The sequence below is a fragment of the Miscanthus floridulus genome, chromosome 18, assembly GCF_019320115.1.
Source record: "Miscanthus floridulus cultivar M001 chromosome 18, ASM1932011v1, whole genome shotgun sequence".
NCBI lineage: Eukaryota > Viridiplantae > Streptophyta > Magnoliopsida > Poales > Poaceae > Miscanthus > Miscanthus floridulus.
The window spans coordinates 52481919-52509483 of record NC_089597.1 but is presented as its reverse complement, the minus strand read 5'-3'; the positions used below and the strand labels follow the sequence as shown (position 1 = coordinate 52509483).

The 27565-nt window shown below is 45.4% G+C and overlaps 1 protein-coding gene and 1 pseudogene across 1 annotated transcript in view; one reads left to right on the top strand and one right to left on the bottom strand.

Moving 5' to 3' along the window:
- Positions 1-1884: 1884 nt before the first annotated feature.
- The window catches only part of LOC136523844 (2-methylpropanoate--CoA ligase CCL4-like), a 96373-nt gene continuing 70692 nt past the window's right edge, over positions 1885-27565 (bottom strand). Inside the window, exons 3-4 of the mRNA XM_066517386.1 lie at positions 2179-2725; positions 1885-2082 (exon numbers count right to left, since the gene is read on the bottom strand). Of these exons, the coding sequence (XP_066373483.1) occupies positions 1885-2082; positions 2179-2725 (745 nt within the window). The remainder of the gene's footprint in view (positions 2083-2178; positions 2726-27565) is intronic.
- The window catches only part of LOC136519506 (very-long-chain 3-oxoacyl-CoA reductase 1-like), a 78914-nt pseudogene continuing 65009 nt past the window's right edge, over positions 13661-27565 (top strand).

Here is a 27565-nt window from a genome sequence, read left to right as displayed (position 1 = left end):
AGAATCTCCATCGAGGGGAGGCCATTAGGCCACCCTGGTCGATCTCCAGAATGACCTAGGCATCTACCGGGTTGTAGGTAAAGGAGCAGTGGAATGCCACAAGAGGGCTATGCCGACCCAGTCATGAACGACGGACCCGGATTCCACTCGATCATACCCGTTAGCGAACTCACCGAGCGCGTCACTCGAGCCCGAGCGATCGGGTCAAGTGATAAAACTCAGCACCCCCGGTTGTGAGGAACCGAGGATGGGGTAACGCACACAACTCACACCGACCCATACTAAAACCTAACGGGGTTCGGGGGCTCAAGGCACAAAACGCTTGGGTTTGCGACCCCGAACTCGTCCCATCCGGCTACGCTTCGACTGCACTCCAAAACTACCTAGGTTTGTGACCCCGAACTCGCCCCATCCAGCTACACTTCGATTGCACTCCAAAACTACCCGGGTCTGTGACCCCGAACACGCCCCATCCGGCTGCGCTTCCACTGCACTCCAAAGCTACCTAGGTCTGCGACCCCGAAGTCACTCCATCCGGCTACGCTTCGACTGCACACCAAAAACACCTGGGTCTATGACCCCAAACTCGCCTCATCAGGATCCACGACCCCGACTCGCCCGATCCCACGGCGCGTACCGACGCTAGGATCAGCGAGCTCCGTCTCAACCGATCCCTAAACTAAACTAACAAACCGCCTCGGCTACAAAGGTAGCACCAAGGCCAGGATCCATGACTAACTGCCTCGCCCGATCCCACGGCGCGCACCGACGCCAGGACCCGTGAGCTCTGTCTCGTCGATCCCTTGACTAACTGCCTCGACCGATCCCACGGCACGCATCGACGCCAGGATACGCGACTCCGTCTCACCCGATCCCTAAAAAACTAAAATGCCTCGGCTGCGCAACGACGCCTTGGTTGACAACTCCATCTCGACTAAAAAATACGCACACACGCCCACTGACAAACACCCCCAGACGATTCTGCCCGAATCACCCGGGGGCTCAGGGGCTACACCCGCGGGTGCGCTTGCGCGCACCCACTGACAAAACAAAAACGTCCCCCGCTGGCAACACGAAAAACCCCCCAGACGGTTCTGCCCGAACCGCCCGGGGGCTACACCCACGGGTGCGCTCGCGCGCACCCGCCGTCAAGGCAAAAATCCCCCAGACCATTCTGCCCGAATCGCCCAGGGGCTCGGGGGCTCCTGTCGGGTTCATAAACCCGGGGTCCCTCGCAAACCGGCTTTCCCGCAAAGGCTCGGCCCAAGCAGATAGCACGCAATTCATGGGTCCACCCCAGAGTCTAAACAACAGGCCAGAAGGGCGGTACAATCACCGACCGGAAGGTCTGGCCGAGGAGGAGCAGCGCCTGTTTGTCGACTCCGGCCCACCTCTCCGACCGGAGCGCTTACTTCGGTCTCCAGCCGCCTTCGGATGGTCTCTCCGACCGGAAGGCCCGGCAAAGCACTACCTCCGACTCCGACCCCACATCTCCGACCGCTTTGACTTTTTTTTGGTACATCTATTTGCTAACATTTATAGTATATACTCCTTTTGTTCCAAATTATAAGTCGCTTTTACTTTTATGGTATATTCATTTTGTTGTCCATCCATATATAATAATATGTTTAGATATATAGCAAAATGGATGAACCAAAAAAATTAAAACGATTTATAATTTGAAACGGATGGAGTAATAAGTATCATTAGATTGTTCATTGAAAATATTTTTGTAATACACTTATTTGAAGATACAAATGTTACTAATATTTTCTATAAATCTAAAATGTAGGTGATCCTTGAGAAGGGAGGGAGGGAGTACACCTTATTGCTTACTCGCAAAAAAAGAGAGTACACCTTATTGCAATTTGCTACGGCCTGCCGCTAGCGTCGGCCGTCGCCCTTGCGGGCCGGCCCCATCTCCATGGCGAGGTTCCGAAGCACGTACTTCTGGATCTTGCCGGTGGAGGTCTTGGGCAGCTCAGCTCGGAAGACAACCATTCGGGGCACCATGTACTGCGGCATGCGCTCCCGGCACCACACAGTGATGTCGGCCATGGTCACCGTGCCCGCCGCATCATCCTTGAGGCTGATGAACGCGCACGGTGTCTCGCCTCGTAACTCGTCGGGTCACGCCACCACAGATGCCTCGTTCACCGCCGGATGACTGTAAAGCACCCACTCGACCTCCACGCTGCTGATGTTCTCGCCAGCGTTGATGATCACGTCCTTGGAACGGTCTCGGATCTCCAAGTAACCGTCTGGATGCATCACGCCGATGTCCCCCGTGTAGAACCACCCGTCCTCACGTATTGCCGCCTTTGTCGCCTCGTCGTCATTGAGATAGCCGAGCATGACACAGCCGCCGCGGAACACGATCTCTCCCATCGTGGAGCCGTCGCGGGGCACACTGCTGCCGGTTTCCCTATCGATGATGTCGACTTTGCCCGTGCTCGACGTGCGCACGCCCTGCCTCGCCTTCAGTCGTGCATGCTCTGACGCTGGGAAGCTGTCCCACTCACCCTTCCAAGTGCAGGACACCAGCAGGCCCACGGTCTCGGTTAGCGCGTACCCATGGCTGATCTCGAAGCCAATGGCCTTTGTGCGTTGTATCACTGCTGCCGGCGGTGGCGCGCCGGCCGTGCGGATGCGCACCTTTCCTGGGAGCGGCCGTCGCACGCCCTCGGGGGCGTTGGCCAGCATGTTAAGCACGACGGGCGCGCCATAGAGGTGGGTGACCCCACGGCTCGCGATGGCGGCATACACGGTGGCAGCGTTGACGTGGTGGAGGCAGACGTTGGTGGCGCCCACCACAGCCATCCCCCACGGGGAACTCCAGCTCTGCCTACAACATTCAATTTGCGGTCAGATCCCCTCGAACTTCCCAAAACTTGGATGGAGAGTCTTGGCACCTCCACGATGCAAAGTTTTCGTTTGGCTACTCCTACAAAATAGGCTCTGGACAATGACTTGCCTCCAACTACGCGGCTGAAAAAAACAACTACTTCTGCGCGCTATGTGAAAGGAGCCTAGAGAAAGTCACACATCTATTCATTGAATGTCCCTTCTTGCGAAAAGTTTGGGATCTTGTAGCAACCTGGAGCAACGGTCAAAACTTATTCCCATCCCATTGGACGACTGAGAATGATATGGAAGGTTGGTTCTACCACATGACGGGTCAAGGTACGAAGATGGCACACACGTTGACAGTTCTGACCCTATGGTGTATACGGAAACAAAGAAATACAATAATCTTCAGAGACTTTAGAATAACAGCACAAGCGCTTTTTTCTCATAAATTAAGGATATATGCTCCGCCTGGTCCTTCGCGGGGGGAAGGTCCTCTATCCTTTCATGGAGTACATAGAAAAGCTAAAATGTCTTATAATTTAGGAGTATATGTCGTAGCTACAAAGTTATGTGCGATATGATCATCTGGCATGCAAATTAAAGGCCATAAAATTGCTCTGGGTTGGTTCTTTGAACCATTCGTTTCAAATTGCATAACTCTTTGTACTGAAAACTGTACTATGCAAATATGTTATTTCAAGTGAACAAAACGATAAAAGTTTTACAAGCAAGTTTATCATGCATCTACATATTAGGTTTTCAATGTTACGAGAAAAAAGTCATGTCACCGACTTATCACATTATTAATCACGCAGAAAAGCTAAATCTAATAAGATCAAGAATGGAAATTATATCCATGCGATGTATGTTAGGTCTAGCTAATAGATACCTTGCCTAATATTTTTCTTATCTTTCCTATTTCTCAAGAGAGAAAAAATAAGTATATATATATCTTTGCTATTACCTCATATAAGATAATATATGATAATGGTGATCTAGATCGACGATCTGCAGTCATTTCAGTGTACATTGCTAGCAAAACCGGTTAATAATTGGCTTTTAAATATTTGCATATTTTCTTATAAACTTTGATCCAGAAAAGTTAGACTTCAGATGGAACTAAAACAACTTATGATTTGGACCCTATAAAGTGTATCTAGGTGTAAGTTTTAATAAAGGTGGTGCAATGAGGGTGTTGGAACCTCCCATAGCGACTGATTTTGTTAGCACAATTTATAGATACAATCAGGCCAATATATTTATAGGGTAGATGGTTGAAAAAAAATGAAATATTGGAATTCAGTGGTCGGAAAGATTCTTCCAAGTTTTAACATAAGAAACTCCTAGCATTCGGGGTGTTTTTTTAACGAATCAATCAGCTTGATTTCTTGTATAATTTTCAGATGAAAAAATACAAGATCAAACATATTTTTAAGAAAAAATGATTTCAATGTCTTGCAGCTGATATAGAGTTTTTGCGTTAGATATTTGGAACCTTAATTTCTTTTATAAAGAAATAAATAACGTTTGAAACTTACCACCTGAAACTTTGAACCTTCAAGTACTACTAGTGTAAATAAGGAAGAAAGCAAAATTAAATAATTTCAGGTTTTAAATGAGTTATTTCTGGATGAAGTCAATGCAAGACTTACCTAAATTGTGACGGGGACGATAGAGAAAACCACGAGGCGGCACTACTTAGCATGTCGGGCAACGTTATCCATGGCTCACTACTGATGTTGGGCAACGTTTGCCGGTGCCTTGTCTCTCAGTGCCAACGGCGGTCTCGTGGATCTGCGTGCGGTCTCAAGTTTATAGTACTCCTTCCGTACTAAAAAATGAATTATTTTGAACAGCAACACGATCTCCAAAGCATAACTTTGACTACTTATTTTTATAAATATATTTATAAAAAGTGATATATATAAATTTTTGTGAAAGTATTTTTTAAGACAAATCTATACATATGGGTGCCGTTCGGCTGGTCACAAAAGCTGACTTGTTCGCCTTCTTTTTCAGCCGGAACAATATTTTTCTCTCACAACGACCCCGTTCGGCTTGCTGAAACTGGCTGAAAAACATTGTTTTTGCTGAATTGTTGTGGGAGAAAAACACTGTTCCGACTGAAAAAAGAAGCCGAACAAGCCGGCTTCTGGGTAAGCCGAACGGGGCCACTACTCCCTAAGTCTCTATTAATGGCGTTCTCACAGTTAACAACAACCAGCAGTGATAGCATAGGCGGAGCTACGTGGGGGCCATAGTGGGCCATGGCCCCCCTTGGCTCTGTAAATTTTTTAAAGTCCATATACTGTTAAGATGGTATAGAAATATAAATACAAGACCATTAATAATAGTGCAGAGTCAAGGCAGCTAGCAAGCAAGGAAACAGTCCATCCATAGACATAGCAAGCAATGCAATCCACATTCAGTCTCTATTTCTAGTTTCTGCTTTTCTTCGTCAAAGTGACAGTGTTTCCGTGGCTCACAACAATTAGTTATATCTCACCACCGTAGACGGCTCTGCACTTGCATGCCACAACATAGATCTTGCCAGCCTACGATGGTCTCGGATTGCTGTAAGGTGTCTTCTTGTTCAGCACGTGCTTGCAAAATGCCCCCCCCCCCCCCCCCCCCCCCCCCCCCCCTCCTGATGCTGCACGCTCCGCCACTGAGAGATAGTATGTAATAAAGCAGCTGTCAGGGGATAACGAATTACCGCAGTTGATTTCAAAGCAACGACAGCTTATCACTTGTACTAGTTTTGATGCAATCTGTAGTAATAATGTTACTGGCAACAATGATAATAAACCACATTTGTAGTAGCGTTCTCTGGTAGCAAGTACTTCCTCGGTCTGTAAAAGAATGTAACTAGTTTGATCAAGTTTATAGTACTCCCTCCATACTAAAAAATAAAGTCTTTTTGACACTGACATGGTCTCTAAAGCATAACTTTGACTACTTATTTTTATAAATATATTTATCAAAAAGTGATATATGTAAATTTTTGTGAAAGTATTTTTCAAGACAAATCTATACATATGGTTTTCATATTTTCAAACTCAACAACTTAAAATTTATTCATGATTTATATTCCCAATGTTTGACCCAAGCCTTGTCTAAAACGACTTCATTTTTTTTATTATGGAAAGAGTAAATAGTATTAGCATTTGTGTCTCCAAATAAATTTATTAATTATAAAAATATATTATATAACTAATCTAAATGATACTTGTTTTGTATCATCAATGTTAATACTTTTTTATATGAATTTAGTTAAAATTTAAACCGTTTAAGTTCCTGAAAAGGAGAATTATATTTTTTTTCGTGGACGGAGGGAGTACTATAGGCTAAAAGCTTGTCTTAATTTCAAAATGAAAAAATGCTTCTTAATTACAAACAAATCTTTGAACGAGGAGCCACCGGCTGGTCACTACTACGAGTAGCAAAGTAATTGCACATTGGCCGTCCTTTGTTTACTTGCGTTCAGCTCAACCGCCATCAGTTCGAGAAAAAATAATTAAATATTTAATGGAATTGTGAGGCGAAACTGATGGTACGCGTTGCTTGCCTTCGTTTTTAGCGATTTCGCGTGAAGAGCATCTCCAAGAGTTTGCTATCTCAACTTGGTATCCATATAATTTTAACAAAACAAGAAAAAATAGCCTCCAACAGTTTGGCAAAACAACTTGGCATCAATAGCAACTTGGCAAATTTTCCCTCCGCGCGCGTAAATATACGCGCGCATATACGGCTTGGCACCCGGGGCTCTTCGTTTCTTAGCGGGGCTCTTCGTTCGCTTAGCGGGCCTCTTCGTTTTGTTAACATGTTTTTTTATTTTACCAAGTCAAAAATGCCAAACTCTTGGAGATGGATTGTTTTTTTACTTGGCATATAATTTTGGGAGTTGGCAAATCACAAGATTTGCCAAGTAAAATTTGACAAACTCTTAGAGATGCTCATCGTGATCGTGACTACAGAACAACACTTGTTTTCAGGGCATATGTTTTCCCTGGGGCCGTTCAGATGGTATGAAGTTCAGCCGGAATTTACTGTTCTGGGCTGAAAACACTGTTTACTCTCTCACAGATTCCTCCAGATTCATCAAGATTTCTTCAAATTTCTTCCAACGAATAGGGCCATGGTAGCATAGTTCAGTTACCAAGTTCGTCTTTTATCGAGTATATACGTGTCAACGTGTGCAGTTCAAGCTACTCCTGCCAATCCAAAATAAAAAATAGTTGTCAGGAGACTATAAAAATGATTTAGGGCATGTTTGGTCAGCCTCCTCTCGTGCCACTTCTTCGCCGGAGCTAGAGCCAGAGCACCGGAGCTGAAAACCTTGGCTCCGCCTCCGTATGCCAAAAAGAGCTCTGGCTCCTTTGTCTGTAGCACAGAAACACTCCTCCTCCTGTGGCAGTTTAGTGCCGCTTTGGTATCAGAGCCAGAGGGCAGCCAAACACGTCCTTAGATTAGTGAATGCTGAATCGTCTTATATTATTATGTACTCAGAGGTCAATGTAGGATATATTTGTGTTTCCTCATTCTCCATGAGGTTCAGAAAATTCGTAAGTAACACGGCTTAACAATGACAGAGAACATGAGCATATGGGCACAAGTACCTTGGGGCAAGGTGATAGTTGCATTAGTCCATTAGTGCTATATACACACACATGCTTAGCACACCAGGGCATTGAATATATTTATTCAACACACCAACCAACCATGTGTCACTCAATAAAATCTTACATTAGAATCACTGCAGTACTCAATAGGAGCCAACCCGTGAGAATCAAAATAATCACTGCAGTACTAAATGAAGGATCGAGCAGGCGATCTGATGGGGTGAATAGGAGCCAACTAAAATTTCTCCATTAAGAAAATGGCCACCGTCCCAAATCTGTCATGGAGCTCTCTCAAACCCCAAAACCTTCATGACAAGTACACATAGGCTAACCGGTGACTAGATGCACTCAAGATGGTCCACATAACACAGCGCAAAAGACTGAAAGCGAAAACAGCGAAAGACGCAGCGAGGGAGGCGAAACGTACACAACGCAGTGACAACACCTCCTAGGAAAACCAACCTAGCCGGTTTTCGAATTGGCTTGGCTGGTTCTGCAGCTGCCAAACTGGTTTGGCTGATTTTATTACGGCCCGAAACCTCTGCGAAAAAGCCTAGAAAGTCGGATTTGATCCAAACAAATTCCAATTGACCCCAAATTTTGTGGAGATGATTCTAATGGTGTTTTGAAGGTAACCATGGAAGATCAAAACCAAACTCCCTTAGAATCAAAGCTGGTCTCAAAATACATCTACTGGAGCTAGGTTTTCTCAAATTTTCCTCCAAAACTCAATCTATGTGCTCGTGAGGAATCTGCCAAATCTGGTTGGTAGAAAGGTTCTTTAGGGGTCATAGCACATATTGATCCAGCCCAAACACCTGGAAGAACTCAGAACAAATAAATCAAAGAAAAGCTACAAAAACCGAGCACTGGAAAGGGAAATCAAGAGATGCAAACCAAGAACTCATATTTTAGAGGACAACTTAGCTTTATTTCTCGCAAGATCTAGTTCTTACAAGAGTCTTCTCTTAGATGGGAAAACATAGACAATGTTGTGTGCACTGGCTTCCGCAGAAAGGTGAGGAAGAGAAGAGAGAGTGTGGGGGTATGGCCCCCAAGACATGGGCCACACCATCGGAGGTGGCCCGGCCCACAAGATCAAGGCGTGCATGGCGCTGCTCGGCGTGCACCGCAAGACATTATATAGTACCAAATAGGATACTTTACTTGTAACCCTGTCTCTCCAGACTATATAAGGAGAGGCAAGGGTCCCCTAGCGGATAGGCTACATCAAGCTACTTGGTCGTCCAGATCAATACAATACACCAAAGACACAGGACGTAGGGTATTACGTCGATCAGACGGCCCGAACCTATCTAAATCATTGTCTCTGCGCCTTGTGTCACCATCCGGTTCCTGATTACGCGCATCCCCACCGACAAATCTACCATCGTGGGATACCCCTCGGTGGACTGCCGACGATAATCTATCGACAGAGAGGCACGTGAGAAGATCAAAAAGGGGCTGATGCATGGCTGAGGAAGAGAGAGAGAGTGGGGATTGTGGGGTGGGACAGGGTTTCATTCTATTACCTGATTTTCGGGTTGATGACTTTTCTAAACACTAGTGGGCTTGGCCATATTAACACAGACAGACCTTTTAGGAGGTCTACCTCCGAAAATGGACTCCATTTTCCGAGGTGGACCACTTAAGAGAGCCACCACCATAAATCTATTTTCCGGCGCAAGGATACTTCGTGCTCGAGGACTAAGTGGGCACAGTTCACCACACGGACGTCGTCAGCAACGTCAGTGCTCGGACCTCGCTGCCTACATCGGGGACTCCTCGGTGCTCGGACATCACCGCCTACGCCGGGGACTCCTCGGTGCTCGGTCATCGCCCGCGACACCGGGGACTCCTCGCTCCTCGGTGCTCGGTCATCGCCAGCGACGCTGGGGACTCCTCGCTCCTCGGTGCTCGGTCATCGCCAGCGACGCCGGGGACTCCTCGCTCCTTAGTACTCGGTCATCAACGCCTACATCGGGGACTCCTTGCTCCTCGCTCCTCAGCGCTCGGTCATCGTCGCCTACGCCATCATCGCCAGCGACGCCGGGGACTCCTCGCTCCTCGGCGCTCGGTCATCAACGCCTACATCGGGGACTCCTTGCTCCTCGCTCCTCGATGCTCGGTCATCGTCGCCTACGCCATCATCGCCAGCGACGCCGGGGACTCCTCGCTCCTCGGCGCTTGGTCATCGCTACCTACGCCAGGGACTCCTCGCTCCTCAGTGCTCGGTCATCGCCGCCTACGCCGGGGACTCCTCGCTCCTCGGTGCTCGGTCATCGCCAGCGACGCCGGGGACTCCTCGCTCCTCGGTGCTCGGACATCGCCAGCGACGTCGGGGACTCCTTGCTCCTCGGTGCTCGGTCATCGCCAGCGACGCTGGAGACTCCTCGCTCCTCGGTGCTCGGACATCGCCAGCGACGCCGAGGACTCCTCGCTCCTCGGTGCTCGGTCATCACCAGCGACGCCGGGGACTCCCTTGCTACTCGGATCTTGCTACGTCTTGTCGGTGTGCTATCAAGCTGCTCCATTCTGTTCGAATCAGGGTGCTGATCTTGTGCAGCGCGTCTGGGGTCTTGATACGCGCATGTCAGACGACGTCGGCAAGCTTTCAGACTTCTTTGACCCTGCTACAAGATTCATTCTTCATCTTCCAGTAGGCTCGGGGACTAAGCGGGCACACTTCACCTTGCGGTGAATGTGCTTGTTCTCATCTCAAGGCTACACCCGGGGACTGGCTGCCTGCTCGGCTGATCTTCTACTTTATGACCCTGGCACCACGTGACTGCGTCACCTACTGTCAGGCTCGGGGACTAGCTATGGGGGTATGGCCCCCAAGACATGGGCCGCACCATCGGAGGTGGCCCGGCCCACAAGATCAAGGCGTGCACGGCGCTGCTCGGCGTGCACCGCAAGACATTGTATAGTACCAAATAGGATACTTTACTTGTAACCCTGTCTCTCCAGACTATAAGGAGAGGCAGGGGTCCCCTAGCGGATAGGCTACATCAAGCTACTTGGTCATCCAGATCAATACAATACACCAAAGACACAGGACGTAGGGTATTACGTCAATCAGACAACCCGAAGCTGTCTAAATCACTGTCTCTGCGCCTTGTGTCACCATCCGGTTCCTGATTACGCGCATCCCCACCGACAAATCTACCATCGTGGGATACCCCTCGGTGGACTGCCGACGATAATCTATCGACAGAGAGGCACGTGAGAAGATCAAAAAGGGGCTGATGCATGGCTGAGGAAGAGAGAGAGAGTGGGGATTGTGGGGTGGGCCAGGGTTTCGTTCTATTACTTGATTTTCGGGCTGATGACTTTTCTAAACACTAGTGGGCTTGGCCATATTAACACAGACGGACCTTTTAGGAGGTCTACCTCCGAAAATGGACTCCATTTTCCGAGGTGGACCACTTAAGAGAGCCACCACCATAAATCTATTTTATGAGGCGAGCACTGTTTGACCACCTCCGTAAATCCATTTAAGGAGGCAGACAGTTTTTGACAGACTGCATAAATAAAACGCCCGCCTCCGAAAATTCTCAGATATTTTAGGAGACGGTTGAATTTGTAATTGCCTCCGTTAATGATTGTGCGGTGTCTCAAAAATCATTGATGTAGCAGTCCATGTTGACCTACATGAAGGACTCGGAGTTAGGCAAGCAAAGAGCATAACATGTTGTGGAGAACCATTGCTTCACCACTTGGAATAATGCTACCTATCTCATGATCACTTAGATGAACTATGTTAGCACTTAGGGTTTCATCAATTCACTAAAACCAAACTAGAGCTTTCAACATGTTGTGGAGAACCATGAGTTAGAAGATTCCTTCAAGAACCTATGACTTGATCAAGATGCCACTGCTGGGGCTGGTGACTGAGTCTGACTATGTGAGTGTGAGACCAGTGTGATTCAGTGAGTGTGAGAGTGATGTGGCTGTGTGTGTGAGTTTGTGAGTTTGAGTGTGATTCAGTGAGAGTGAAAGTGAGTGTGAGTCATACTGAACTATGGTTAAGTTTGTAATAATTTTGAACATTTGAATTTGTGAATGAGTTGGCCGTACTCATTTATCCTTTCTAGGGTTTCTTACGAGGCGTGAGTTTTACCTAGAAATGTTTTTAATGAGGTTGCAGTGCACAAATAACTCAAAATTTGCTTCATCTTGGCTGCTTCCTGCTTGGTTTGATGGTTTAATTTCCTTTTGTTTTAATAACTTGGCAGTTGGCACATTGTGTTGAGGCTTTCATCTTTGAAATATTGATCTGGTGTCTTGGTGATCTGGTCGCATTGTGTTATTGAAGACTTCTAGTTGGCACTTGTGTTGTTGTAGTTGTAGTGTTGTAGCCTTCTAGACTTATATATTTGTATGATCATTTTATCTGTGGCTGAATGAGGGGTTTTTATGACTACGGTCCTGACCTTGTATTTTGCCCGTGTTTTTTGGGCTGGCCCGGTCCGGAAAACGGTCATCCGTTTAATAACTATAAAGTAAAGACTTTATGATCGTCCCAAAAAACCCCATCCTTGGATTCAATACAATTAAAAGCTTGTGACGACGAAGTTATAAGAAACCCATTTCGTCCAAACACTTGTTCAGAGTAAACGCGGTGGCTGCCGGAGATCCTTGGCGACACCTATCGCCTAGCGCTGTTCGTGGTGGGCAACGGCGGCGCATCAGTGGACAAATTCTACTAGCAAAGCTACCAGTGAGTATGTAGCGCGGCGCGGTGCACGAAAAGGAAAATAACAAATGGTGGTCTTACCAGTTTCTACAGGGACACGAAGGGCGCGTGAAAATTGTAGCACAAATTCAAAAAAAAAATGCCTGGTAGAAAAGCTTTAATAAACAGATTTCGTTCAGATGTCGTTCTGTCGATTGTTCGCATCGCCCACATAAACAGATTTGCTCTCACATTATACTACTACTATAATAAAGTTCTTTATATTGCTGTAAAAGAGGATTGGCTAACCGCTAAAGGTCCATGTGGTGGAAATAGATGTCTCAAAATCATAATTATCCAAATCTGTATCCATTAAAATATGAAATATAGATATATGTATTGGTATTCATTTCTAATGGGATACATATATTCGAAACCATTTTTTTCATTCTCTGACTAATTCCACATCCGTATTCAGGAAAATAGATGTATATTTATCTGTATCCATCAAGAATGTAGTACTAAGTGAAAGTATGTAAACGTTATTCATATATATGACTAATGATTAAATATACTAATTTTAATATTAATTATGTGCACAATGAAGCTATTTAAAAGTAATTATTAATGACATTAATTTTAATACTACTAATTTTGTACCCATTAAAATATTTAAAAATTAATGATTAATTATATTAACTTTAATATTATTAATGATAAATACTACACAATTAATTATTTTTAATATAATCAATTCATTAGTGTTAATATGGAAAATTTTACTAACTTTAGTTCTCGTTGAAATAAAAGATAACTTTAATTAAGATGACAATGTTATATAATTTTGTTTTTCAATAACTTTCATTCTCAACGTTTAAAAGTTGAAGAACAATTTAAATACAACTCAAATTTTAACTTCTTCCATTTAAAATATACAATCACTAGTGCATACAAAAAGGCTAGAAACTGAGTCGATCGAAACCAGGATTGAGATGCTTTACGCCCCTAGTTTAAAATGGAGAATCGTTTCTCCTGGATTATAGAACGAAATGCTCAGCCTAAATTCGTTCGGCAACGGAATTCTTGCATTGCGGAGAGGAACCCGAACTGTTTCACCTTACCAAACGACCCCTAAATCGAATATATATTCAAATGTGAATATGAATCCGAGCTATTCTTTTTATATTCGTATCGAAAATATTTATATTTTTATTCATATATAGGACAAAAAAATATGATAAGTACTGATATTTGTATCTGATTACATGCGTATTCATCAGTTCGTTTTCCTCGCCTGTGTCTGTGTGTAGCCGGTTGGTGGCAGCCGGGGTAATTGCACGCCATGAGAATAGTAACAGCATTGGTGGATGTTATGAGCAGAGACAGTTGGTCGTTGGGGGCAGTCATGATCGATGGCGAGATAGTAACAGCAGAGGTAGTCAGCCTCAAAACTGAGAAGCCTAGCAGGAAGGAACACGGAGAAAGACAGCGCTTCTGCTGAGTTGTGAGGATGACAGAACAGGCGCCGCCACCGCCCGCATGGTTCTTCCTGCTTTCGTCGGCGGCGCCTACTCGGCGTCGCTGTCGTTCCGCCTCCTCTCCTACCTCGCGCTTTCCATGCGCCGCCCGAGGGACCTACACCGCCGGTACGGCGCGTGGGCCGTGGTCACCGGCCCGACGTCAAGCATAGGCCGGTCCGTGGCTCTGGAGCTCGCGCGCCGCGGCCTGAACCTCGTTCTCCTCGACCTCGACGCCGCCAACCTCGAGGAGACCTCCGACATGGTCGTGTCTCGCCACGGCGTGGAGACCAAGACCGTGGCGTTCGACCTCTCACTCGTGGGCACCCCTCAAGGTAACGACACCTCTCAGTACGTAGCGCGAGTGCCTGAGCGTTTGGGGCCAAAGGGCATTTGCATCAGCTTCATTCTCTTGGTTGTTGTCAGGCGACGAGTCCACGAGGCGGCTCCGAGCGGCGATCGAGGGGCTGGACGTCGGAGTGCTGGTGAACAACGCCGGGGAGTCAAGGCCGTTCACGGTGTACCTGCACGAGGCCGACGTGGAGGCGTTGGTGCGGATGGTGCGTGTGAACCTGTGTGCCCTGACGGAGGTGACGGCCGCTGTCCTGCCCGGGATGCTGGAGCGCCGGCGGGGAGCCATTGTCAACATGGGCTCCGCGTCGTCGGAGGCCATCCCCTCCTTCCCACTCAACACCGTCTACGCCGCCACCAAAAGGTACGTATCGCAATAAGCACGTAACTGTTGTACTACGTCCTGTGTACGTCTCCTGCACCGTCTGTTCATCCTAAGCTTAGGTATGTTGCCAAGTTCTCCCGGGGCCTTCACGTCGAGTATAGAAGCAAAGGGATTGATGTGCAGTGCCAGGTAATATATCCAGCAAAATTCTGTAGTTCAAAAAGATTAACCTGCTGCTTAACTTGAGCAAAGAAATTTCGCTGCGACAAGGATGCAGTCACACGTCAAAGTTTCGTACTACCTCCATCCCATAAACAGTGTCAAGTTTTAGAACCTTAAGTTTGACCAATTATATAGATAAAAAATTATCAATGTTTGTAATACCATGTAAATACCATTAGATTAATTACGAAATGTATTTTCATAATAAATTTTAGACTCTGTTCGTTTCGTTTAAATTTTCATAATAAATTATCAATGTTTGTAATACCAAGTAAAACACTGTTTGTTCGTTGAAAAGTTCTACAGCTGAGAGCGGTGATACAGCGAATGAGGGCGGCGAGGGCGTCGAAAACTGTTAGGCAATGCGGTAGATAATCATGGATTATACTTTCGCTCGTCGCGCGTCGTAGCGGAAGTCTTGATGAAGCGTGAGTAGTCGATCCGATCAACATCGAGGAAGTAGTTGTACGATCTAACGAAGTGCGCAACCTAGCGACACCTCTACGGCAGTCCACACGTACGGGATGGGACGACGAACCGGAGCGTGCTAGCACTCCACGGCACGTACTCGAAGATCCTCATGATCAACCTTTGATCGGGGGGAAGACTGCAGGTGTGGCGGCGGTGGCAGGAACCTTGGCCGATGGCTGCACTGGCAGGAGCCCTGCGGCAGTGCGTCAGCAGGGATAAAATTCTAGGGTTAAAAGCTGATTAACATTTATAGACTTGCTAATTGGGCCAGCACTAATTGGGCCAGGCCCCTCTTGGGCATTACCAGCAGTCTTCCACTTGCACAAGAGTTAATTATGCAAGTATCCATGTGTTCCAATCCCTTAAGTGTGTGACCCCGTAGGTTCATGCAACCTACGGACATGACTCGGAAACCATTTCCGATCAATAGTTAGCATTGGCCTCTAGCAAGGCGTACGGACTCCCGAAGGTTCATGAAGATCATATCTTGCATAACCTATAACACTTGCCAATATTATATCCTTTTGCCACACGACACCTAGCCAAGTGTAAGGCGAATGAAGTGCTACCCTTATTCTTAGCCATTTCTCGCTCAGTGAAGAACTTTTCTGATCGACTAACCTTTAGTCGAGGCATGACCATGCGCTTCCGGTTCATCACATCGAGAGGGCCCAGAGGAGTCTCTCCCTGAAACGGGAGGGGCAGATTACTTCTTGACTCGGTACACTCTGCGGCTTGCTTCAACCACATCCGAAAGCTGCTTTTATAACTATCCAGTTACGGAATAACGTTTAGCAACCCCAAAATGTGACGCTCCACAATCCGGGACTCTGTACCGATCTCAGGTCTAAGGACGTAATATGCGTGTCGTTATGAGATTCACCGATAGCAGTGTATTCGCGGTGTCTCGTTGTGGGTCCATCTGGCACCGTGTTCCTAACACATGCCTACATTGTTGGCGCAATATCCCATATTGCCATGACCTGTGAAACAAGATCATCCACCCAACACTTGTACCAGCTTATCTCTACGTCACAGTCCCGCATGACGGATGGAAGCTGGGGACCATTTTTAGTACAATGTCAATGTTGTATCATGGAGTTTCACTAACGAATCACGTATTCGCTAATCACATATAATGACAAAGTCATGGAACATATCACTGAAAAATGCAGATTACAAACGTTGACATGATGTCATCATCTTATGACTACCTTTATGGAATACATCATCATAAGCCTCCCACTAGTGCTAGTCAGTTATGCCAGCATCTCATACCCATTGACTTCATATGCATCTCATGCTTTGCTTATGGGAGTGGCTTAGTCAACGGATCTGCAATGTTCAGGTCAGTGTGCACCTTGCATATCTTCACATCTCCTCGATAGATGATTTCTCGAATAAGGTGATATCGCCGTAGTATGTGTTTGGACTTCTGGTGCGACCTAGGCTCCTTTGCATGTGCGATAGCACCACTATTGTCACAATAGAGGTCTATCAGACTGGAGCAACTAGGGACCACGTCCAACTCAGAAATAAATTTTCTGATCCATACAGCTTCCTTTGTAGCTTTCGAAAGCTGCAATATACTCGGCTTCTGTTGTCGAATCTGCAACTGTCTCTTGCTTGGAACTTTTCCAGCTTACTGCACCACCATTGAGGCAGAAGACATATCCCGATTGAGATTTGCTATCGTCTTGGTCAGTTTGGAAGCTAGCATCGGTGTAACCCTTTACAACGAGCTCCTCCGAACCTCCGTAGACTAGGAACATATCCTTAGTTCTTCAGAAGTACTTTAGGATATTTTTTACTACAACCCAGTGACCATCACCCGGGTTGGATTGGTACCTGCTCGTAACACTTAGAGCATACGAAATGTCTGGGCGCGTGCACAACATGGCATACATGATTGAGCCAATAGCTGAAGCGTATGTCACCCGACTGATCCTTTCTTGCTCATCAAGCGACGACGCACACTGAGTCTTGCTCAAGGTTACACCATGTGACATAGGTATGAATCCTTTCTTGGAATCATTCATGTTGAACCTATTCAACACCTTGTCGAGGTACATGCTCTGGCTTAATCCAATTAAGCGTTTAGACCTATCTCTATAGATCTTTATCCCCAGTATGTAGGCTACTTCTCCAAGGTCCTTCATAGAGAAACTCTTTCTCAATGAGGCCTTGACATCCTCCATAAGCGGAATATCATTCCCAATCAATAGTGTACAGTGTTTTCCTAAACGCTAGACGGTAAACAGTCGGTCACCTACCGTTTAGCCATTATTCAGGCAAAACGTCCTATTAAACGGGGTAAACGGCCAATTAAACGGGGTAAACGGGTGATTAAACGAAAACGGCGCACCACCGCGTAGCGTTTACACGGTGTTTAAACGGGCTAAACGACCGTTTAGGCGAACAGTGATAGTATGTCATCCACATACAAGATTAGAAATACGAGTGCGCTCCCACTAGCCTTCTTGTAAACACATGCCTCTTCTTTATTCTGTGAGAAGCCAAACGATTTGACTACCTCGTCAAAACGAAGATTCCAGCTCCGGGATGCTTGCTTTCGCCCGTATATAGACTTCCTAAGTCTACACACTTTGCTAGCATTTTGCTGGTCGACAAAACGTTCAGGCTGTGTCATGTACACATCCTCACTTAGGTTTCCATTAAGGAAAGCTGTTTTGATGTCCATTTGCCAAATCTCATAGTCATAATATGGGGCAATTGCTAGAAGGATCCGAATAGACTTTAGCATTGCGATGGGCAAAAATGTCTCGTCATAGTCAACACCTTGAATTTGACGAAAACCTTTCGCTACCAGTCGTGCCTTATAGATGTGAACCTTTCCATCAATGTCTATCTTTTTCTTGAAAATCCATTTACACTCAATGGCTCTCATGCCATCGTGTGGATCAACTAGGTTCCAAACCTGATTCTCTCTCATGGACTCCATCTCGGATCGCATGGCATCAAGCCATCTCTTAGACTCCAGTCCCATCAATGCTTCTGTGTATGTTTTAGGCTCCTCATTGTCCAACAATAGGATGTCCTTCTGCCTCTAATCAGTAGCATGTACTTATCAGGTGCGCGACGTGCCCGTCTTTCTTGAGAAAGACAACGTTTTGAGCAACAAACACTTTGTTCTCTTGATGATTATAAAAATAGTATCCTTTGGTTTCCCTAGGATACCCCACAAAGACACATTTATCAGATCTGAGCTCGAGTTTAGTGGGTGTCAAACGCTTCACATAGGCTTTGCAGCCCCAAATCTTCAAGAACAACAAACTAGGACACTTCCCAGTTCATATCTCATATGGTGTCTTCTCCACAGATTTTGATGGTACACGGTTTAGTGTAAATGCAGCAGTCTCTAGTGCATAGCCCCAAAAATACAATGGAAGATCAGTCTGACTCATCATAGACCTCACTATGTCCAACAAGGTTCGGTTCCTCCGCTCGGACACACCGTTCCATTGCGGTGTTCCTGGCGGAGTCAGTTGTGGAACAATTCCGCAACTCTTTAGATGATCGCTAAACTCATGGCTCAAATATTCTCCACCATGATCCGATAGTAGGAATTTATTTGTCTTGCCGGTATGATTCTGTACTTCATTTTGGAATTCTTTGAACCTTTCAAAGCATTCTGCCTTATTCCTCATCAAATAGATATAGTCATATCTACTCAAGTCACCAGTGATGGTAATAAAGTACTAAAAACCACCTCTTGTGACCGAGTTCATTGGACCACATACATCAGTATGTATTAGGCCTAATAACTCGCTTGCTCTCTCGCTTTGTCCAACAAAGGGAGTCTTAGTCATTTTTCCATGTAGGCATGACTCGCATGTCTCAATCGATTCAAAATTGAAAGAATCGAGAAGACCATCTTTATGGAGCCTCAATATGCGTTTCTCGACTATATGGCCTAAACGACAATGCCACAAGTAAGTAGGATTTGAGTTATCTACGCGAGTTCTCTTAGTACTAATGCTATTAATTTCTGCATCTTCTAGATAAAGAACGTAAAGCCCATTCACAATAGGACATCTCCCATAGTACATGCCATTCATAAAAATGGAATAACACTTGTTCTTTATTATGAATTCATAACCATCATCCTCTAAACATGAGGAGGAAATAATGTTCTTATTCAATGCAGGAACAAAATAACAATTATTGAGTTCTAGCACTAATCCAGAAGGCAACGACAATGGATAAGTGCCGACGGCCAACGCAGCAACCTTTGCTCCATTCCCGACGCGCAAATCCACTACGTCTCTCGCAAAGCGTCTAATTATTTTCAGCCCCTGCAACGACTTGCAAGTGTGAATCATTGCACCAGTATAAAATACCCATGCATTATTAGAACGCGTAGCAAGATTAATTTCAATAACATTAATACCTTGAGCGGAGGTCACACCTCCTTTCTTCTTTTTATCTTCCAAGTACTTCTTGCAATTCCTCGACCAATGCCCCTTTACACCACAGTGAAAGCAAGCATCGTCAGGGGAGGCACCAGCTTTCTTTTCTTTGGCCTTGGACGCCTGCCTGGAAGTCCCACTTTCGGTAGGTTTCTTAGCCTTCGCTAGGCGCTTACGCTTCTTACCCTTCTGGACTGTCATCACATGACCAGGAGTCTTCCTAAGACTCGCCTCTGCCGTCTTAAGCATCCCATGCAACTCAGTCAGCGATTTCTTCAAACCATTCATGTGATAGTTCAGGATGAACGGTTCAAAGCTAGCAGGCAGGGACTGCAGTATCACATCGGTGGCGAGATCGTCATCGAGGGGAAAACCTAGTCTCTGCAAGCTCTCAATGTACCCAATCATCTTAATCACATGAGGGCTGACTGGAGCACCTTCAGCAAGCTTGCAACCAAACAGGGCTTTTGAGGTATTAAACATGTCGACCCTCGCGTGGTTTTCGAACATGCCACGTAACCCCACGATCATATCGTACGGGTTAGTGCTCTCAAATTGCTTCTGCAACGCAGAGTTCATGCAAGCAAGCATCAGGCACTGCACATCCACCACATCATCAGTATGCTTCACATAAGCACGATATGCACTAGTCGTGTGCGCGACATTCTGAGGCTCTTTTGGGTAAGGCATATCGAGAACGTACTCCTTTTTTTCTTGTCTGAGAACAATTCTCAGATTCTGATTCCAATCAACAAAGTTTGTTCCATTTAGCTTTTCTCTATCTAGGATCGATCGCAGATTGAAGTTTGATGCACTCAACATTTTCTACAATAGTAAGATACGCAATTGTTAGCACTTCTTTTATTAACACCTTTAATAAAAGAATTCCTGTTATGTTGTGCGAACGTCCTCTGGCGTTGCATAGCAGGACGAGATCCAATGCTCCCTGTGATACTAGTGAGCTTTGGCATCACCGCTAGCATCATAGTGAACAAGGTAGGCAACACTTGCCAATCGCATCCAATGTGAATCTCGTTTGTTGGGTGACATCATATGTCTTGGCTCCCAACACTTATGCCCCAAAGCCCAAGTCCGACTTGATAGCTCTGTCAAGTAAACTAACACTATGCTGTGGTGTCCGACACCACCCAATAGATCAAGGTAGAAGATGACACCCTGCTTTGGCAGACCCATCACCTACTAACAAGATCCTAATGGTGCAGCGGTTGGAAGGGCATAAAATCCTAATTTTTTGTGAGGGATTCATCATTCGCATCACATGCAGTGCATAATATTAATCATCATAGATAATCAAATTATTGTGATAGTATGGCCTTTTCTTCGTCCAACAAAAATCAGCACATGTCGATGACCGCAAGTCCGCACACCTACGCTGAGACGTCGCATCTTGGGCGCCTTCTCCAAGGTACGACGGTCGCCGAGTCGCTTCGCTCGTGTCGATGAATTACATAATCTAATTCAGCTAATACACGCTAGTAGCTAAATTAAAATTATAAATTACATTACAGGAGTGGCACGCTGGCCGAAAATGAACAGCCTCAACCCGGCTATAATAATTTGTGACACGTAGGCCACACAAATTTATTACACATAGAGCATCACATGATTTTGAGGCCATACCATCACATCATTCTCTGCAAAACGAGTTAGGCGTTTCTATGAATGATGCAATGCGTCCCCATTTTTTTTAATTAAAAACACGATCTGGTCCCATCAACCGATAACGGATAGAACAGATTTTTTGCATGCTGCCAGCAAGCTAACAGGCGTGGCGTTCTAGCCGACATAGCCGTTCACGTCGCGTATTGACTGTTTCGCTACACAAACTCACAACCTCGTGGTCAGCCGCGCGACGCTCACACGCTGTCGTAAAGACAGCCAGTCAGCCAGTCACATAATGAGGAAGCAAGAACGGAGTAAAACAGCTCAATTCGTGCATAACGCTATTCACCAAAACGATATGATCTACAACCAACCATGCAAAATATTTAATCTAGATAAAAAACAACACAAGCACAGCTCTGGTACCATTGTTAGGCAACGCGGTATGCTACTCGCTAGCACACAAAGAATTAACCGCGTAAATAGGATCACTTGCGAGTAGATAGTCATAGATTATACCTTCGCTCGTCGCGCGTCGCAGTGGAAGTCTTGATGAAGCGCGAGTAGTCGATCCGATCAACATTGAGGAAGTAGTCGTACGATCTAACGAAGTGCGCAACCTAGCGACACCTTTACGGCAGTCCACACGTACGGGATGGGACGACAAACCGGAGCGTGCGAGCACTCCACGGCACATACTCGAAGATCCTCACGATCAACCTTTGATCGGGGGGAAGACTGCAGGTGCGGCGGCGGCGGCAGGAACCTTGGCCGACGGCTGCACTGGCAGGAGCCCTGCGGTAGCAGGACGTGCAGCAAGAAGCCAAGCGGCATGCGGCAGCAGGGATAAAATTCTGGGGTTAAAAGCTGATTAGCATTTATAGACTTGCTAATTGGGCCAACACTAATTGGGCCAGGCCCCTCTTGGGCATTACAAGCAAAAACTAGGTCAGATGCAAAGTGACTTTTCTTAAGCATTATTTAATTCCTCCCTAAAACTTTGCGAGACCAATCTTTTAAGCCTAATTAATCGATGATTTGACAATAAAGTGCTACAATAACACATGTGCTAATGACGGATTAATTAGGCTTAATAAATTCATCTCGTGGTTTACTAATGGATTCTGTAATTTGTTTTTCTATTAGTATCCGAACACCACATGCGACACCCCATGTAACGTCCAACGTGACACCTAAAAACTTTACACCTTGAATCTAAACACCACCTTAGTTATTATCTACTATCGCTCTGTTCGTTTGGGCTTGTTTGGCTTATAAGCCGTACTTTTTCAGCCAACAAATAGTACTTTTCTCTCACACCAAATCAGCCAACAGTACTTTTAGCCATGGCTTATCAGCCAAACAAGCCCAAACAAATAGGGCGTGTGTGTATATATATATACCACCTAAAAATATGGATAGGTTTTGTCCAACTCCTCCTTCAGTGTGCGTGCCTGCTCGATCGGCCTCTGTGTACGTGTACGCGCCTAGGTCTATCTGAATACATATGTCCGCATCTCCTCCGTGTACGTGCAGGCCATTGCCCTATTCGCTTGGCTGATAATCCATGGCTAAAAGTACTATTGGCTAATTTGTTGTGAGATAAAAATATTGTTCGTTGGCTGAAAAAGTATTGGTTATAAGCCAAGCGAACAGGGCGATGTTTATGATTTTCCTAATGGTAATTTTATTTGAGGCTTAGGATTTAAGTTTGAATTAGATACCCAATTCATCTCCCGCTCATAGTACCTTTGAATGTTTCGGTGAGTGATTTTAATTTTTCTGATGTGCGGGTTATTAGACAAAAGGCAACCAATACTCCTCGTTATCATTGTAAGAGCTTATGGTTCTCTTGTTACAGCTAAAACGAAACCACACCCTATGAAAGCTACCCACTCCCTTCAAAATGTATGGAGTTTTTCTTTTTTAAGTGCTTCATGTATGCCTCCTCCTAATAGAAGAACGGGTAACCTTCACCATTGCTCAGCCAAATTCAGGTTTGAACACATCAAAGCCAAATTCAGAGCTGAGCAATTCAAAAACCACAAGACGAATCCAAAATCAAATTAACCATGTGCGTCGAGTAACAGTAGAAAACTTGTCGTGTGCTCTAGGGTTTCTTCGAAATTCCACGTCTCACCAGTTTAAACCGGTGGTGGCACTTAGTGCACATGATCAAAGGAAGGGAACATGATCTGCTCGAATATGTTGCAGATGGGGGCGGATATGGTCTAGGGCAACTAGGGCCGTGGCCCTAGGCGTAGCCCAAGAGATCCCTTTACTCCCCTGAGGTGGCCCAACGTTGCTTTGATATAGTCTGACCCCTAGCCGACCAGTCCAGCAAGGCAAAAGGCCCAAGGTAGTAGCGCCTATTCACCTGGCTTACGCCGTCACGCGTGCGTGAGTCGTTGACTCTCGTGCAGTAGACGCCGCCTTTCTTTTCGTTTATTTCCTGTTTTGAACCCTAGGCCATCGTATGGCTAGACCAGCAATGGGCGCATCAAATCAGAGCAAGGCGTGGGCCGAGAACGAGCAGGACTCTTCGAAATTGGGTCTTGGCAGCCAGCTGTGCGCCATATCAAAGTAGGGCTGGCGGACGGCTGAAATCATCTAGGCCCCTAGTTGGGTTTCGGTGATTAATGACAATACATGATTACTATGACTAATGTGTGTTTTGCAGAGGCAATTAAGTTAGGTCATGGTAATGAAGATCGATTGGGCTATCATGGTGGTCATGCCCCTACGATGGAAATCGTTTTGGTTTTCAAAGGATGGACGACAAGGTTAAGGATGGACTAGTTCTAAGTGTCATTTGGTGTTGAAGAGACACTTAGAGTAGTTTAGGACTTTGTTTTTCCTTTGGCTATACTATTAAGGGGGGTATGGATGGGTAGCTTGACCTAGGTGAGTCTAGTGGGTTAGGTGTGGTGCACACTTGCTAAACCTAGCACTAGGTAGCTCCTAAAAAGCCCTTAGATCCATTGGAGCAAACTTCATTCACGTACATTCAAAAGTTAGAAGTGAATGGAGGGTCAAATACTGACCGGACGCTGAGAGGTAAAGTGATCGAACACTGAGGGCCAGCGTCCGGTCAACTCCAGTAAGGTTCCAGAGAGGAAAAATCATGACCGGACACGTCCGGTCACACTTTAAACACTAGAATTCAGGGTGAACTGACCGGCGCGTCCGATCACTCCACAGAAGCACATAACGGTTTGTTTTTCAGCCCACATTATAAATACTTCCTCCAATCGTGTGTGGGGTTACTTTTGCTCATTTCAACAACTGAGAAACACCTTTAAGAGTGCCAAGAAGAGCAAGGTCCTAGTGAGGTGATTGAGATTTGAGAATCCCAAAGAGAGCCCTCATTAGTAAGATCAAGAGTAGCAAAGTGTGCATCCACCCTTCTCATTAGGCTTGTTGTGGTCAAGTGAGAGTTCGTGCTTGTTACTCTTGGTGATCGCCATCACCTAGATGGCTTGGTGGTGATTGGGAGCTTGGTGATCATCTGGTGGAGCTTGTGGATGACACTATTCGCCTAAACGGCCGTTTAGCCCGTTTAAACACCGTGCAAACGCTACACGGTGGTGCGCCATTTCCGTTTAATCACCCGTTTACCCCGTTTAATTGGTCGTTTAGCCCGTTTAATGGGATGTTTTGCCCGAATAATGGCTAAACGGTAGGTGACTGACTGTTTACCGTTTAGCGTTTAGGAAAACACTAGTGGATGACGCAACTCAAGTTGTGAGCGGTTGTGGGTGATTCACCGCGACGGAGTGTCGAAGAATCAACCCGTAGAGAGCACTTGATCCTTGCGCTGATCAAGGGGGAGCTACACCCTTGAGCGGGTGCTCCAACGAGGACTAGTGGGGAGTGGCGACTCTCCGATACCTCGGCAAAACATCGCTTCCTCCTTCTCTCTTTACTTTGAGCATTTACCTTGAGCATTTACTTTGAGCATTTACTTTGAGCAATTCAATACTTGTCTTTACATTCATAGAATTGCCATGCTAGAGTAGGATTGGAACTTAGGTTGTAAGACTTTTGTGCGATAGAACATTAGAAACACTTTCTAGGCACAAGGGGTTAATTGGGCTAACAATAGGACTTAATTATTGCAAAGAAATTTAGAATTAGCCCAATTCACCCCCCTCTTGGGCATCTTGATTCTTTCAATTGGTATTGGAGCCTCGTGCTCACGTATTTAGGCTTAACCGCCTAGAGAAAGATATCTCACGGGGATGGATCTCCTCCTATATTTGAGGGGGATGACTTTCCATATTGGAAACTTCACATGGAGGCGTACTTAGAAGCTCTAGATGTTGGAATACTTAGAGCCGCCTCACATGGCTTCCCAAAACCTCAGGATGCTACTCACCTACAAGGCGATGAGGTAAATTACGAGAAATGAAATGCAAAGGCTCGAAACACCATCTTTAGAGGCCTTTGCAAAGATGTGTTTAACCGGGTGAGGAACCACAAAGACGCCCATGCACTATGGTTGAACATTTGTGCGCTCCAAGAGGGAACAAAGAGTGAGCGTGAGGAATGCTATCATCTTTTCATGAAAAAGCTTAACTCTTTTGAGATGCTTCCTAAAGAATGTGCTAATGAAATGTATTCATGCTTGAATGTTCTTGTAGAGGAAGTCAATGGGCTTGGACTCACTCAAATGCAACCATCCAATGTTGTAAGAAAGATCTTGAGTGTCCTCCCCATTGACAAATATGGGCATATTATGACCGTGCTTCATCAAGGTGATCTTTCCACCGCTACACCGACACAAATCTTGGCAAAGATCAATGCTCATGAGATGTATATGCACATCACACCACAAGATGGCTCATCCTCTACCAAGAAGAAAGACAAGGACTTAGCATTCAAAGCTAGCCAAGAGAAGGGCAAAGCAAGACTTGAGTATGAGAGCTCAAGTGATGATGAAGTTGATGATGCAAGTCTTGCCCTCATGGTGAGAAAAACCGCCAAGATGCTTAAGAAGCTCAACAAGAGTGGCATCAAGTTCGATGGCAAGAAGAAGAAGTTCTTCACTAGCTCTAGAAGGAAACCAATCTCTAAGATGGATTGCTACAATTGTGGAGAACTTGGTCATCTAGCACACCAATGCACCAAGCCCAAGAAAGACAAGTTCAAGAACAAGTACAAGGGCAAGAAAGATGACTCAAGTAATGAAGAAGAAGATGAGAAGAAGAAAAACAAGCCATACAAGAGGAGAGATGGCAAGAAGAAGGACTTCCACAAGAAGAAGAAGAGATGGAAAGGCATACATCGTCGGTGATTGGCTCACAGACATTGATTCATCAAGTTGCTCATCCAATGATGATAGTGACAATGAGAAGGTGTCTGCTATTGTCATTAACTCTTCATCATCTTCACCGCCACCACCGCCATCATCCTCTACACACCTATGCCTTATGGCCAAGGGTGATCGCAAGGTATCAAATGATGATGATAGTAGTGGTGATGAACTATGCTAGTAATGATGATAGCGATAGTGATGATGATGAATATGAATCACCTTCCTATGATGATCTTGCTAGATTGCTAAAATCAATACACTAAGATCATTATAAAGACTAGAGCTAAGAATGAAAAGCTAGAGGCTAAGAATGATTCACTCTTAGCAAAATGTGATATAGCCGAAAAGGACTAGTAGTTGAGCTTAGAGAAGCAAATGATGCTATATCATCCAAACTCAAGGAGCTAAAATCTTCTAAGAAAGAGCTTAAAGATAAACATGATAAACTTGAGAGGATACACAATGAGCTCATCACTAGCCATAACAAGCTAAAGGAAGAATATACAACTCTAAAGATCAATCATGATAATCTTGTTATTGCTCAAGAGTTCTTATCCAATGAGCCACATGATGCTACTAACGATGTTGTTAAGATTGATATAGCTACATCATGTGATGATTTGATCATTGAGAGCATTGAGCAAAGTTCTAGTAGCAAGGGCAAGCAAGTGGTTGAGGCCGATGATTATGATGAGTTTGTCAAGCTCAAGAATGACAATGAAAAGCTCAAGAAAGATCTTGAAGAGATCAAAAGCCACAACACTATTGTGCAAGAAACTCTTGATCATGATGTTGACTTGATCCTTGAGAATGAGAAGCTCAAAGAAGAGAACAAGAAGCTCAATGAAGAGAAAAACAATGATGCTCTCAAGGAAGAAAACAAGAAGCTCAAATTGGAGAAAGAGCATCTCAAGATTGGATTGAGCAAGTTCACAAGAGGCAAGTATCTACAAAGTGAGCTACTTATGAACACCGTCATGAAGATGGATAGAAGTGGCATTGGGTATTTGGCAAACCAAGAGAAGAAGGCTCAAGCTCAACAACAACACAAGTCAAAGCCAAAGCCAAAGAGATGCTTTCGAGTGTGGACAAGAAGGTCACTTTGCCCATGAGTGCCAAACTCCTACCACCACAACCCTTGCCCAAGCATGCTAGACCT